Raw genomic sequence first — 17,152 nt, 5'->3', positions numbered from 1 at the left:
CAGTGACCTTGGAGGGCTCTGACCGCCGAAAGACATCACACAAGTTGAAATGGGGATGAACATGGCCTACTAATATATGCATATTAGTAGGCCATGGGATGAACAGTATAGTTTTGAGTCACTGCTAGTTTTAAATGTAATATCGAAAACGAATATGTAAAATAAGCATGATTGAAGCTTAAATAAAATCAAAAATATGTTAGCTGAATGCAAAGATTTACTTTGAAGTAAAAAAAAAAAAAAAAAAAATTCTTCGTTACTTTTCTCTCTTTGCTTCCCCTCTCTGTCCTGCTCTAAGCAAGTCTGACGACCTAGTCCACAAACTCCAAAATTCCATCATGACAAGTTTCAATAAAAAATACACGATTAAACCCGGATCTGAAACTTCCAACGTAGACCCCCACTACCATGTCTCCTTCTCCAACATCAGGGGTCTACGTTCTAACCTTCCAGAGGTTGAAGCCCAATTACAGGAGACTAAACCAGACCTTTTCTTTTTAAGTGAAACTGGAATTGAACAGACTATTTCCCTAAATGAGTTCGTAATTAAAGGATACTCCAACCTAACTTCCAAAACTGACCCCCAAGATCGCCATGGGCATGGAATATGTGCCTATATAAAAGATGGCTTTCCATGTGGTAGGGACATCTCCAGAGAAGATCCTAACTTGCCCTATATGTGCTTCCGAGTAGCACTAGCTCACACTACGGCATTTATATTTACTCTCTATCGCCCCCATAACAACGGAGTTACTATTTTTAAAAGCATATCTGAGAAAATTGACCAAGTTCTATTAGCATATCCTTCAGCTAACATTCACGTATGTGGAGACTTCAATGTTCACAATGTGGAATGGTTGCCCCACTCAAACAAGACCAATGATGAGGGGAGATTCTGTCATGATTTCTCCATTGCTTATGACCTCACTCAGATTGTTCATGAACCCACCCGTGTGCCCGACAATGACGGCCAGTATGCAAGACTTCTAGACCTTTTTCTCTCAACTTGCCCGGAACTATGTTCAGTTTCCGTTCTGTCTCCTCTTGGATCTTCCAACCACTCAGTTGTATCAATTAAGATAAAAATGAAATGTAATAAGTCCTCAGACGTACCTCTCCATCGTACAGTATATCGATACACTATGGCTGACTGGGATAGTTTCCGTACATTTATATCGGATCTTCCTCTGCGTTCCATGTTTAAAAAGGATGTGTCGTCTATAGTATCAGACCTGACAGAATGGTTAATTGTAGGTATAGACAATTTCATACCCTCAAAAAAGTTCCAGCAAAAACCTAACAGCCAGCCATGGTTTTCTCCAGAATGTGCTGCTGCTATTGCGCACAGAAATCACTTTTTCGACTGCTTCCAACGTAATAGATGTATGGAAACTAAAGCCGCTTTCAGGACTGCCAGCAACCATTGTAAGAAAGTAATAAAGAACGCAAGAGAGTTATATCCTTAGTCCGTCAAGTCCAAAGTAGCTGAGCAGCGGCTTGGTTCCCACCAGTTTTGGCAAATTGCAAACAGAATCTTGAATAGAAGCGTGTGCTCCATCCCAACTATCATCAATGGACCTGAGTTAATCTCATCAGCATCAGACAAAGCCAAACTCTTTGCCAAGAACTTTGCAGCCAAGGCCGCCAACCCCCAATATTTCCTCCTGTATCAGAAAACACACTATGTGATATACAAATATCTGTATGTGATGTTGCCAAGCTAATCAAAAACCTTGATTCCAGTAAAGCAACCGGCCCTGATGATATTCCAATTATAGTACTCAAAAAACTTCAACCAGAACTAGCACCCATACTTACAAAACTGTTTAAGCGTTGTCTTAGCAGAATTGCTTCCCATCACCATGGAAAATCCCATCAGTATGCCCTGCATTTAAGAATTCAGGTGATCGTTCATCCCCCTCTCAGTACAAGTCTCCTGTGCGTCATGAGTAAGTTGCTGGAATCTGTGTTAAATAGAGTAGTAATCAACCATCTCAGCAAAAATGACCTTCTTAGTGACACATAATATGGTTTCCGTTCTGCTAGATCTACAGCAGATGTGCTTACAGTTATATCTCATAGGATTAGCGAATCTCTCGACAGAGGCAACCTCTCTAGGGCAATTGCTCTTGACATATCAAAGGCCTTTGATAGGGTATGGCATAAAGGTTTACTTCACAAGATCTCCAGCTATGGTATTGCTGGAAATGTCTTCTCAATTATTAAATCAATTCTTTCTGATAGGTTCATAAGAGTAGTAGTTGATGGGCAAAAATCAGAAGCTCACAGTATAAATGCTGGAGTCCCTCAGGGGTCCATCCTGGGCCCAACTCTTTTCCTGATCTATATTAATGATCTTCCAAATCACATCCTTACATCATTCGTAGACATTTTTGCTGATGACACTACCATCTATGGTAGCACATCTAAGACAGTAAACGACCAAGTTCTCTCCGATTCTCTCTCCTCTGATCTTGATCACGTTGTACAATGGGGAAAGGAGTGGCTGGTTACTTTTAATGCATCTAAAACCAAGCTTCTATCTTTACATCATCAACGTTCTGATCCCCATCTGGCATCAATTAAAATGAATGGCTCTCGTCTTGGGGAGGCCTCAAGTTTTGACAGGCTTCTGGGCTTGACCTTTACTCCTGATCTTAAAAGGAATACGTACATCAAATCTGTTGCCAAGGCCGCTGGAAAAATGGTCGGATCCTTCTATCGTTCCAGTAGATATCTCACTGCTGATGCAATTCTCTATCTATATAAGAGCCAGATACGTCCAAGGATGGAGTACTGTTGCCACATATGGGCAGGAGCTGCTAGAAAAGACTTGTCCTGCCTTGATAGGGTTCAAAATAGACTTCGTGGCCTGGTCAGAGATGTCCTTTTCTCTTCACTGCAACCTCTGTCTCACAGAAGAGATGTTGTGAGTTTGTCTCTGCTTTATCGTTATTTTCATGGAAAGTGTTCACCTGAGCTTCAATCTATGGTCCCCCCTCGCCAAACTTTCACAAGAAACACTAGACTAGCTGAAAACATTATCAATAATTTTCCCCACTCTTTATCTGTACCTAAACCTAAACATAGATTCCATGATCAAAGCTTCTTTCTTAGAACTGCACGCCTGTGGAATTGTCTTCCGTTTTCCTGCTTTCCAGCTTTCTATAATATGGTTGTCTTCAAGTCCAACGTGAACAAATTTCTGATGAGCCGTTCCACTTAAGTTAACAAATTTACCAAACTTCCATTACTATCGATTACTATATTGTCCTTTTGACTACTCTACACTCTTTAACCCTTATCCTTGAGTGGCCTATCGGCCTTGATAAGTGGTGCCGTTTAAGTAAAAAAAAAATAAATAAATAAAAAAATAAACTGATTTATTATGTTACATCTTGAAGGCAGTGGCTAAGCTTCAATCATGCTTCATATTTGTTTTTGGTACTAAACTTAAAACTAGCAGTAACTCAAAACTGTATTGTGTTTGCCTATTCAATCAAAATGATTGGAATATACCTCCCTCCCCACCGTTGGTATATTTCCAACAAAAAAATTGTGAATAAATTAATATTGCTTGTGTGGAGATATATTGCTGATTGAAAATTATTACAAATATATTTAAATGTTACAATTTCTGCTTTAAAAGAAAAAATATAAAAATGACATTTGGAATATGAGCTCAAGTAAATAAAAAACATCAACTTGTTTCAGTGGCAAAAAATTTGCATTTGAAAAGCTATCATTTTTATATAATTATTTGATTTGCATTGTTAAAATTACATTACAATTTCTGATGTAGTAACAAAGTAAAATATATTCATAAAAATTTAATTTAATATGGAGGGATTTACTATTTATACTTACTGGTATAACAGCTGTGGCTGATTCTTTATTTGAGCAATCTATACTTTCAAGCAAGTTCTGATTCTTATCAAAATTCTGAGAAAAATATCTGAAATATGGTATTATTTGAATTAAAAAATGAAATGGATTTGAACATAACTTTTATTCATCAACATTATAATGGTATTCAAATATTTTTTTTCAAACTTAAGAAGTAATGTATACATAAAAATCAAACTTATGAAGTAATGTATACATAAAAATAAAGAATTTATTTTGACGATTATTTTCCCCTTATTTGGACCCTTGTTTTGATTAATTTGCATGAAATTTATACACGTTTAATGGTATTTAGGTTATCAGAAGTCATTCTAGAATTTTAATTAAACATTTTTTAAAAAACTCTTATTCACCCGACACGCAAGGTCATTTGGATGTAAGAGGCTGCTATTTGGAACCATATGTGCAGGAATATTCTAAGTAGGGAGTTGAGCAGCAAGATGTCTGTTAACATTATGTTTAGATTTTTGCATGTTAGTATGGTTAGGCAAGCTCTTGCTTCCCTAACTATACTAACATGCAGAAATTCTATTGTTCAGAACAGAATCCAAAGCCTAGTAATTGATGCAAAGAAACTATTAAAGTAGAAGGGGTTGAATTTTGCTGTTTTTGTTGGGGTTATTTTTGTTGAGGGGGCGCAAGTACTACAATTTTGTCAGAGTACATTTCATTAAAATAGAGATACAGGAATGAAAATTGTGGCAATAGGATGAGGGTTAGATCTTGGTGATAGTACAGGACTTATAAGGTTGGAAACTCTTTTTTTGGCCCTGTCTAAGAGGGAAAGACTAACGGTAAATGTACCAACTCAGATGTGGCAGCAATACTCCATGCATGGACAAATGGTGGTAGTTTTCTAGTAGTTTCTTGTTTTAAATTCATCATATATTGTATCGGAAACTATATTGTGTAATGATTATTTTAGTTTACTTTTTATTCTAGAATTTGTTTTGTTTGAATGTAATATTGCATTTACTCTTCTACTTCATAAAATTTGTTTTACAGGAACTTTATAAATTATCCAAAGAAGTTTCTAATTTTCCTAGTCTTGTCACTTCCAAATCTTTGGTATCTGATGACTTAACTAAAGAAAAAGAAACAAAGAAAGAAGAAATAGAAACCAATAAACCTGAATCTAAAAATGGACAAATCTCTTCAGATAAGAATTCAACAAAGAGAAAACTTCCAAAAGAAATCCAAACTGCCAAAGTGAAGAAACCTAATGTGGAAGAAAACAAGGTTTGTGTTGATTTTAGTGCCATAATCATTTTACTTTAACAAGAACATTGATTTGTGTATCATTGAAAAAGATTTTTCATTTGATATTCTTGCATTCATGTAAAACTGATTGTTGCAATTCAACGTTTCTAACATATTTTATAATTTTGAAAATTTTTTAATAGAATTTGCATTTATCGAAAACTCAAGTTAGTGCTCAATGCTCATTGAAGAAGTTTTATTAATTTAATACTAGATCAACACTTTATAGAAGAAGTTTTAATTCTTGATAAAAACACATTTGATGAAGTTCCAAACTGAATTCCTTTTTGTTGCAAAAAGATCAAATAATTAAAAAAAAATTGATTTGAAATTCATATTTGTGAAATGTTCTGTTTTCTATTTACATTGGTTGAATTAATTGAAAGGAAAAAGAGGAATAAATTGTGCTGCTGCGATTGCACACAGAAACTACTATTTCGATGGCTTTCAACATAATAGGTGTTTTGAAACTTTAGGATTGCCAGCAATCAGTGCAAAAGGATTATAGAAAATGCAAGAGAATCGTATGCTCAGTCCATCAAGTTCAAAGTAGAAAAACAAAGGCTTATTTCCCATGTGATTTGATAAATAATAAGCAAGGCCCTGAACAGATGTGCATCTCCTATCATCAATGGACCTGAGGTGATTTTCTTAGCATCCAAGAACTTTGTATCAAACTCAATCCTGTGTCATCAAGGCCACCTACCTCACAAATTTCTTCCCAAGACTGAAAATAATCTGAGTGACATTTACATTTCTGTCTGTGATCTTACCAAACTTATCAAGAACTTTGATGCCAGAAAAGCAACTACACCTGACAATATTCCAGTCATAGTACTCAGAAAAACTGCAACCAGAACTAGCTCCCATTTTTGCAAAGCTGGTCTACCAGATCAGGCTGTCTGAATCTTGGCTTCCTGACACAAATGCACTGTACATTAAACATTTTTGTTTTGTCATCTAAACCTTTGTAAAGAAGTTAGAGAACTCAGTTGAATTGTAATACATTTTATGTACAAGAACCTGAAATCTAAATCTAGGACTGTTTAAAAATATATATATAATGCAATATTTCTTTGGTATTATTGTAGATTAATATTACCCCCCCCCCCAACTGACCACCTCTCCAAAATATGTGATTTTACCTTTGTAGGCAATTACTTGTGAATACCTTGAAAGATAAACAAATATTTTAGAATTTAATGCAAAATAATTCCCCTTTTTGAGACATTTCAGCATTTTAAGGCAGTTAACCATTATTTTTTCTATAGGAGATAAATCCTGTGCACTTTTTTTTTTCTAAAGATGATTATATGTCGTTTAAAGAGGGTCATTGTGCAATTATGAGAGGGTGGGGAGGTTGCCATTCTAACTTGGGTTAATGATAGTTAAGGAAAATTATGTGTGAACATCCTGAAGAGTTGATAGAACCAAAACAAAACAATTTTAGAATTTAGAGTGGGGGTTGGTTTCACATAAATTTAATGTAAAATAATTCACCATTTCGAGACCATTTTAGGACAGTTGACTAATTTATTTTATTAGGGGATAAATCATGCACTTTTTTTAAGAAAGAATTTTTTTTTGTTCTTTATTTGTGGATCTTATATGTAGCTTACCAAGGAATTTTGTGTAACGTGCATCCAGGAGATAAGCGCCCGCGTGTTTGCGTGTTGTGTGGGTACGTGGGAGAGACGGATGAGGGGAAAAAGACTTACCTCGAGACCAGCTCAGCGTTACCGACCAAAAATAGAAAAGAAGGACCAAGATGGCGACCGCCGTCTTTTGTAAAGTATGATGTCTCGCAAAGTCACACGAATTCTCGGAATATGCAAATTTAGCCGGCCTAGAATGACGATAAAAGCGGGTGAGGGGAAAGACGTGGGGAGTGACGATTGAGTTGGCTGGGGAATCGTGTGGCTGTTGCTTCTTGTGCCGTGTTGAGGATATCTTACCGTGTTAAAGAGAGAGTCGGGCGCCATCTTGAATTTTTCCTTACATTTTTTTCTTACCAGCTATTTCGGCCATTTGGCCTCTAGGACTATGACCGAGTCGAAATTTGACTTAAAGCTCATACCCGAGTTTGACGGGTCCACGTCCATCGTCGACTGGGTTGAAAGGGTCGAGCTGACGTGCGACCTTTGTGAGGTGAAAAGGGTACACACTGTAATTCCCCTGAGATTGGCTGGGGGTGCCTTGAGTGTATATCAGCAACTCAGTGCTGCCGAAAAGGGAGATGTCACCGCAATTAAAGCTGCGCTGTACAAGGCATTTGCCATGGATCCTTGTACGGCCTATGAAAAATTTGCTTCCCGAAAACTTCTACCGGAGGAAAGCGTGGACGTTTTCTTCGCTGAGTTAAAGAAACTCGCAGTTCTGTTCGGTGGAGGGGTGTCGGAGCGGACGCTCGCGTACGCGTTTGTGGCGGGCCTTCCCACTCGGGTGAAGCAGCTACTGAGAGCCTCAACCAGCGTTTCAACAACGACCATGGAACACTTGATGGAACGTGCTCGAGCCATCATCAAAGATGAGGAGGACCTGGGGGAACCAGTTGTGATGGCGACACAGACAGGCCAGATTGGCGCTCGGGAGATTCCGAATCAGAACCCTGCAAGCAATGGGAAATGTTTTCGCTGCGGCCGACGCGGACATTTTGCAAGGAATTGCACCAACAGGGGGCGTGTGCGCTGTTTTAAGTGTGGCGGTTTGGGGCATCTAGCCCAAAACTGTGCGGGAAACGTATCAGGGGAGAGGACATCAGCGCCGCCCTGCTCCCCGAGCAAAATTTGAACAAGGCGCAACCAGTAATAACCGTTTACGTAAACAGGATACCCTGCTCAGCACTTCTCGACTCAGGCTGTTCGCATACTATAGTGAGCACCAGGCTGTGTCCAAGTTGGACTAAGAGGAAGATCAAAGTCACCACGATAGGAGGCGAGACCCAGACATGCTGTGGAGCTGGAACTGTCAAGATCTACACGGACACCGGTGCAGCCACTAAGATCAATGTGCTCGTGACCCAAGGAAATCTCCTGGGGTTTGACCTGTTGCTCGGATACGATGCCATCAAGGCGCTGGGGGGAGTCGCAATTCATCGGGATGGAAAGGTGCGATTCTTAGAGGCCCCAGTGTGTGCAGCGCTCCATATCAATTGGCCGGATTTTACAGTGGACTACGACTCGCGCAAGAGGGCCTGGATTGCATCTTGGAAGTGGACCGAGGGAATGGCACCGACTAAACTCAAGAATGGGGTTGCAGAGTACCCTATACCCAGTGAGGCCCGAGCAGAATACGAAAGGGAACTAAAGGCGTGGATCCAAGATGGCTGGTTAATCCCCTACCCTGAGGACAAGCTTGGGCCTCCGAAGGGTCTAATACCCTTGATGGCAGTAGTCCAGCATAACAAGTCGAAAGTACGGCCCGTGCTGGACTATAGGGAGCTTAACAAGCATATTGAAGCCTACACTGCCGATGCTGACGTATGCGCCAGTAAGTTGAGGGAATGGCGTCAGAAAGGCACTAATGTCTCAATATTGGATTTACGAAAAGCCTATTTACAGGTGCGAGTTGATGAGACGTTGTGGCCGTTCCAGACAGTTTGGTTCCAGGGGCAGAGGTACTGCCTTACACGCCTTGGCTTCGGCCTAAATGTGGCACCACAGATCATGAAGACTATTGTCAACACAGTATTGTCCCAAGAAAAGCCCATGAGGGACTCAACGTCAGCTTACATTGATGACGTATACGTCAATGAAGATGTACAGTCTGCGTCGTGTGTCAAAGAAAAGTTGGCTCAGTTTGGTCTGGAATGCAAGAATCCCGAACGTTTAAGGGAAGGAGCAGGTGTATTGGGATTGGATGTTTATGAAGAGGATGGCACCCTACAATGGAGGCGTGGCAGTGAAATTCCAAGCATCCCCAACCTCGTTACAAGGCGGACCGTTTTTTCTTGGTGTGGAAAACTTGTTGGTCACTTACCGGTCTGTGGCTGGCTCCGCGCAGCTGTTGGTGTGATTAAACGCAGAGCAAATTTAACAACCATGGGTTGGGATGACATATCCGATGATGTCCTACTAACTCTGATGATTAAAGAGACACTGGAGAGAGTGAACAAGAAGGACCCTGCCTGTGGGCGGTGGTGTGTTAACGGAGACAACGTAGGTGTGTGGGTTGATGCCAGTTCTTTGGCGTTGGGAGTATCGTTGGAGCAAGGAGGAAACGTGTTCGAGGATGCGTGTTGGCTGCGGCCCGTAACAGATTCTCAGCATATCAACCTGGCAGAGCTGGACGCTGTTGTAAAGGGGGTAAATCTGGCCCTGCAGTGGCAGTCTAAGAAGTTGACCTTGTACACAGATTCTCTCTGTGTCTACCACTGGGTGTCTGACACACTTTCAGGACGGACACGAATCCGTACCAAGGCAGCAAGCGAAATGTTAATACGGAGAAGGCTAGACACGCTAAAAAACCTGGTATCTGAGTATGGGCTATCACTGAGCGTCACTCTGGTGCCATCACATTGTAATCGTGCTGACCAACTGACCCGTGTACCTCACAAATGGTATGAAGCCGCGAAGATGGGAATGGAGATTACTGCTCGATCTTGTGCAGTTGCAATCGACCCATGTCAAATACAAAAAATTCATGCACAGAACGGACATCCGGGTATCAAGAGGACCCTTTATTTTGTGAGGCGTGCATACCCAGCAGTGACCAAGATGGATGTCAGACAGATCGTCAGAAATTGTGAGGCTTGCCAGTCTATTGATCCTGCACCAGAGCGATGGCAGAAGGGTCGCTTGGAAGTTGAGAGTGTGTGGCAGCGGCTGGCCATGGATATTACCCATTACAGTGGCAAGCCCTTTCTAACTCTCATTGATTGCGGGCCTACGAGATTTGCGGTGTGGCGGCAGATGACCAGACAGGATTCAGCAAATGTTGTTCGCCACCTATCATCCATTTTTTTTGAGCGAGGTGCGCCGGAAGAGCTCCTGACTGACAATGATGCAGCGTTTTGTAGCCAGCAAGTCCGGCAGTTGTTAGATGAGTGGGGCGTCCGTCTACGGTTGCGATGTGCGCATGTGCCATCAGGAAATGGCATTGCTGAAAGAAGCCATCGCAGCATCAAGAGAATTGCTGCCAGGAAGCGATGTACTATTGCGGAAGCAACATATTGGTACAACATTACGCCAAAGGACGGGACGTCCCCTTCAACCGCACCTGCGAATGCTATTTACACGTACCGAGTCGGAGTGAAGGGAATCAACACTACGCAGCCAACCAACAAGGGAACATATAACAGATATGAAGTGGGAGATCCAGTGTGGGTGCGGCCTCCAGGAAATCGGTGCACCGACAAGTTTAAGCGAGGACACATATCTGGAGTGATTAGCCAGCAGTCTGTTTTGGTCGATGGAACCCCACGACATGTGCGAGATCTTCGCCCAGCTACCGAGGTGCGTCATACAACTACAGAAGAAAGCAGTGAAGCGTCTAGCGATGAGCTGCCGATGCACGGATTCAGTGAGCCCCTTCCAGAGACTGATAGCGATACTTCATCTGATGAGGCGGAACCAGATCCAGAGTCCGAATCTGAAACAGTGAATGTACCTCTTCGCAGAAGCACACGCACTAAAAGGCCACCCCCCCAGTGCTCTCTATGTGATCATCAGATCAGGGGGGAGTGTAACGTGCATCCAGGAGATAAGCGCCCGTGTGTTTGCGTGTTGTGTGGGTACGTGGGAGAGACGGATGAGGGGAAAAAGACTTACCTCGAGACCAGCTCAGCGTTACCGACCAAAAATAGAAAAGAAGGACCAAGATGGCGACCGCCGTCTTTTGTAAAGTATGATGTCTCGCAAAGTCACACGAATTCTCGGAATATGCAAATTTAGCCGGCCTAGAACGACGATAAAAGCGGGTGAGGGGAAAGACGTGGGGAGTGACGATTGAGTTGGCTGGGGAATCGTGTGGCTGTTGCTTCTTGTGCCGTGTTGAGGATATCTTACCGTGTTAAAGAGAGAGTCGGGCGCCATCTTGAATTCAGTAGGGAGCTTGCCACTCAGACTTAATGTTATTGTTAGGGCTAAAGAAGGTCTTAGGAGGAGACTGGTCACTTGTACTTAGGGTTAGAACCTAGGTTAGGGTTAAGGGAATTTTTTTTAAGAAGGCATTTGACACCCATATTTATGGTTAGAGGTTCATAATTATTGGCTTTTGAAAATGTTATGCCTTAGATTTTGAACATCAAATTACTTTTAAATATGTAAACTTACAAAAATGAGGAGTGTGAAAATTTACAAGATTATGTTTTTATTTAAAACAAATGACGTCACTCTAACAGAAAATGTGACGTTTGGAAAAGTAAGAATATTTTGCTCACCTATTTAAATATCAAAAAACACTTTTTGCTAAAGCTGACCAATCGTTCACAAATCTTGGATGAATTTGTTTTTTATTTTCAATTACATTTCTTGTCTGAGTGACATACATTTTTTATTTCTCTACCTAGACTTTGGGCCAAGATCACAGTGTAGTATCTGTTCTGATGCTATACTTTGCCTTTTCTGTCTTCAAGACTGAGACATTTTTCATTTTTGTTGCTATCTAGATTGTCCCATTTTGGGAGTTGGATTTTCCCCACATTAAAAACTGACCTTGTGTCTAACTGTGTCCTCATGGGGAGGCAAGTAAACAGGAACTTCACTAGAAACTGACCCCCCCCCCTCCCCCTACAAATATTTAAATATTGATTTTGAATTTTTTTTTTTTTATAATTGGGTAGATTAGTATCAATTCATTTATCATCCGCTGAAAAAAATTGTAAAAAAGACGAAAAAAAAGATATTGGGGGTAGGGGGAGGTACCGCTCGCACACGTGAACCAAAAAAATAATTTCACATTTTCGGTTTTTCAAAACAAATCACTGTTAAAAACTAATGCAATGAATAAAAGTGCATGCAAGTTACATATTTACAAAGCTTATTTCCTCGTCTTTTCAACCATATAAATATTTTTAAAATTTGAGCAGAAATAACACCGGACTGGTTGAGGTTGCTTTAATTATATATTCTGATAAATGGATAGCTCTAATTAAGCTAATTATGTTCTGATAACAAAAAAAATAAATAAATAAATATGTAAGAACATTTTTTATATTCATATTTTCATTTTTTTAATTTTTAATTCTTTCTGGAATAAAAAGTTAAAGAAAAAAATGTTTGTTTACAATCGTACTATCACTGATAGTATTGCTGCTCCTGCTACAGATAGTTTTTAGATACTGTTTTTAAAATAGATTGATTTTTTTTTTCCAGGTATCATGATTTTAAATCGCTCGCTACCATAAGAGAAAACAAGCTACAATTATACTTTTAATGGATAAAACATTAAAAAGATTTATTTATTTAAGTGGATGTCCGAAGAAAATTATTTTCAAAATTTTCAATACTGAATTTTCAATGTTGAAGTCTTTTGTTTACCACAACAAAAAAACAAGTGGTCAAAAGTATTTCGAACACACCAAACTATTAAAAGTGACATCTATTTTGATTAGTTTCCAAATTTCATAACAAAATTCTTTATACGCATATGGTACAGGCATTTACAAAATCTTACTGAAAACACTGTTTTATGATAACATTTTTATCACTTTATTTGCTTAAAACTCTTAAAATATTTGATGTACATTATTATTTATTAATTCATTTGAAAGTATATTCATTTCCAAACAAAATGGTGGTATTTTGAGGACTTAAAGTGCTTTGGTTTTCAAAATATAATGATTTTCGTAGAACCTCTTTGTAATCTGTGATTATCCAAAGTGTTTTATGGACTGTGTGTATTGCTATATAAAGTTGCTGAATTTGGCATGAATAACCAAAAAGTGGTTGATGTACTGTGAAACAACCAAACCAAACATCATGTATAGTTGTTTGAAGATACGAAGAACTTGAAAACAACAACTTTAATGCAATAAATGGATTCTACAAAAAATATTCCAAAAGGATTCATGTGCTGTGGAGCAGGACAACTAAGACAGGCACTGGGAAGGAATATCTGAAGATATAAAGAACTTGAAACACAAAAATATTTTCCAAAATGGCAGGTCCTAACATCAATAATTTAAAAATAATTGATATGCCGTCAAATAAAACATCCAAATCAAATCAAAGATTCTGTATGAAGATATGAATAAATGAAGATATCCAAAAAACCATATGAAGCAAAATGTCCAAAAAATTAAGAAACGGAACAATATTGGTAGAAGTACAAAATAAACTAAAATTTTATTGCAACCACAAAGACTACACGAAACAAGCATCAGATCTACATAAAACATTAAACTACTCCAAAGGAGTTATAAGAAACCAAGAAATCTCTGTATGCACAGCAGAAGAAATCAAAACGGAACTGAAAAGCTAAGGTGTCACAGATGTTTAAAGAATCATAAAAGAAAAGCTGGAGAGGTAATATACACAAACACCTACATATTAACATTTAACTCTCCCGAAATACCAGAGACAGTCCATATAGGTTATGAAAGAACCAAAGTAGAACAGTACATTCCACTACAATGCTATAAATGGCAAGAGTTTGGGTATAACAAAGACCAGTGTCAAAGAAACCAAACAGGTGGAAATTGCAGTCAAAAAGACTTCAATCACAAAGAAGACTGTCCTAATGAAACTGTTCTTCTGGTTTCAAATCGAGAAAAATCATAGCAATGGGCCAACAAACACGTAGCTTGAAATCCAACAATGTGACATGCACTGACAATCATCAAGCATACAGATTCTCTCATACTTCTTGACTCGAGCTGCTTTTATACAATTCCCCTAATTTGCATATGTGCAGCATGATTTTGCGATACTTTACGAGACCACTGTTCATAAAACTACAGGCACCATCTTTGATTTCTCTTTTTCTCGCCTGACCCCGCCTCATGCACACACGCGGTAAGATTTCTGTTTTCCTTTCTCTTAACTTTAAACAACATGCTCCCCAATCTCTAGATCACATTTTGTACTCCGTCATCCACTGTAGCAGTCGTATTTTCATACTCGGCCTGTGAGGTGCGTCGCCATCCTCTTGCTCCACATCACTTTCCACCGGCATGATGTCGAGAATATGTCTCAGTACCCCATCTACCACAATATTGTTGCTTGTATTACTCTCGGTTATGCGTCCTCTGCTCCACTGTGTGGTACTTGGCGCTCCTGGGGGCTTCACCCATACTTCATCCCCGAATTTAATGCCTCCAAGAGTATGTGAATATTGACAGGTGTGAAGCTGTCTCTTGCACTTGGCCCGATCTAGACAACATATTATACTAGTAGACAGTTTGATTGTGTGAGGTGCTCCCTTTCTGCCACTGCCTTTATTGTCTGGTGGTTTCTTTCTACAATCCCGTTACCACTAGGTCTATAGGCAGCTCTGAAGAATTGAAAGACCATTTGCTTTACTTGTTCCTTGGTGACACTCGGGTTGATTTTTCTCACCAGGTACAACGCCTCTCTACCACCATATGTTGCAAATCATGCAACTCTTGCACCCCAACATTATCCTAATCTGACACTTCAGCAACATCCTCTTTTTTTTGACATGAGCCACCTTTTTCTCGCTCTCATGAGAACATCTGCCCTGTTCTTCTAGGAGGCCACCATGATAATGTGCAGCTTAAGAGAAAACTCCTGCATCAATTCAGCCAACATACCAAGTCTGTGTTTTACCAGCATCTCCACTGCCCCTTTCGTCCTTATCCTTCATCATCGATTTTGGCCAGGCAAATACAGTGGCAGAGTCTGTTTTCAGATTTTAAATCGACCAACGTAGTCACACTGTTTATTTGCATCCATTCTCTAATAATCTCACTGAATACATCTACAGCGTCACCTCCAGTATGACACTCAACGTGTTAGTTCAACTTTCAGAAATTGAGAACTGGTTTGACTTCCCTTTTGTTGGTTGCAGAATGGCCATCAATGGCAAGATGCCCGATTCAATGTTATTCATTCATGGCAACAGTATGCATCAATTCATTTGTCCACTTCTCATTCAAAATCCTTTCTTGTTCCTCTTTTGAGTGAATTATTGTAGCATGCCACCCTGTTTGTTAGTGTCAGCATTTTATTCTTCCACATCACTCCATTGTCCACTGATCCCCATAAAATTCCGCTTGTAAATCCAGATCACCGATTGATATTCATCTCTTTTCTCCTGCCTCTTTGATCCTTTTGTTAACCCACTCTGTCCGAATCTCACTCCATCGCTGCTGATTGTGACATCATATTAAGTTATTGAGTCAGCATATTATGTCCATTCTGACAATTGTTTGGATGCCAGGCACTAGTTGGTCGGCGACAATCCGGTGATCCTCAATTTCAATCATGACGGTTCTCCTCCCTTGACACTTTACTCATGACACATCAAATGCCACTACTTCGTCTTTTCTTTTCCATCCTCCAACCAGGCTTCTGTGCACCATAGAAAGGGTACAGCCAGTATCAATCAGGGCCACGATGACGTCTTTCCATCACAATCTCCCACTTGGGCATCTGCTGCGAGCGTGCCATTATTCTTGAGTCGGGCCAGCTGCTGGCACTTTGGCTCCCCTTTGCCAGTTTCCCGGACTCGTGCAGTTCACTGCCATGTGACCACACTGGTTACATCTGTGGCACACTGTCCTTTCTCAGAACTTCCTGCAGTCTCTTCACAGGTGCGGGACCCCACAATCAAAACATACACCTTGTGGTTTGGCCGGCTTCTGCTCGCATCCTTTCATGCTGTTGCCACTGTTTCTACAGACCCAGAGGGTTGGGTGCTGACTAATATTTTCACAGTTGGAAGCAGCTCGCTCACCTCCAAGGTTTCGACACTCGGAACCTGCTGCAGACTCTTGGAAATCTTCTCTGGGAACCCAGTGATGAACGCCATCTTGGCCACATGACTCGCTGCCTACATCTTAATTCCCGTCAGCTCCACTAATCTTAAGTTTATTAGCGTACATATTGATGGATTTGCCAGTCCACCTCATCTCTTTTAATCTATTGAATGCCTCAAACGCCCCCTCGGCAAATGCCTGGATCATTCTGACTTGCGTTAGCGTTATCCTGTTCCTGCTCATTCAGCTCCAAGTATAGAACTAGCGTGTTCCCCTCCAGGAACAACGGTATCACTGTGGCAACATTGCCTATCTTTTGGAGCTTGACCACTAGGTCCATTTTCTTTAGCTAAGCCACCACATTGCCTTCGCTACTCAACGGTTTTATCATATTGTTCAGGCTGATGGCCATAGCTGAAATAGCTGGTTTTTCTGGTTTCAACTCGAGAAAAATCATAGCAATGGACCAACAAACACGTGGCTTGAAAACCAACAATCACCGACAATCGTCAAAGATACAAATTCTTTTGTACTTCTCGACTTCAGCTGCTTTTATACAACCTGTAATTCCCCTCATTTGCATGTGTGGCGTGATTTTGCGAGACTTTACGAGACCACTGTTCATAAAACTACAGATGCCATCTTTGATCTCTTTCTTTCTTGCCTGACCCCGCTTGATGCACACACACATGGTAAAAATTCTGTTTTCCTTTCTCTTAACTTTAAACAACAGAAACCAAAGGTATACCCTGCCTAAAAAATCACCCTTCTCGCTCCAAAAATTGTGCAATATACAAGCGAGATAAAGAAATCCTTACAATCAAATATCCAAAAAACATAAGCTACCAAGAAACCCATAAAGAAATAATAAATTACAAAAAACTTATGCAACGATAACACAACAAGCAAACAAAATACACAACTACAATAGTCTAAACCACCCCCTAGAAACTCCAAACATAAAAGAAATAAAAACATACTCAGAAAATTGAATCGTTTTTATCTGAACTAAAAATAAATCTTAACAGCCAAATAAAAATCAGAAATGAACAACTTAGCACAAATGGAGACAAAACAAAAGAAATCGAAAATTCTCAACAAAATTGG

At 40.0% G+C, this 17,152-nt stretch overlaps 1 protein-coding gene across 1 annotated transcript in view; it reads left to right on the top strand.

Annotated features, from left to right (window-relative positions):
• LOC145268858 (DNA ligase 3-like) overlaps positions 1-17,152 on the top strand; it is a 362,228-nt gene that overhangs the window by 313,598 nt on the left and 31,478 nt on the right. Inside the window, 1 exon segment of the mRNA XM_080124552.1 lies at positions 4,912-5,145. Coding sequence (XP_079980678.1) covers positions 4,912-5,145 — 234 coding nt within the window.

Source organism: Euprymna scolopes, chromosome 4 (assembly GCF_053919585.1).
Source record: "Euprymna scolopes isolate OS-2025 chromosome 4, ASM5391958v1, whole genome shotgun sequence".
In the NCBI taxonomy this organism is placed as follows: Eukaryota; Metazoa; Mollusca; class Cephalopoda; order Sepiida; family Sepiolidae; genus Euprymna; species Euprymna scolopes.
Note: the sequence above shows the minus strand (reverse complement) of the source record. Positions and strands in the feature narration are given on the sequence as shown.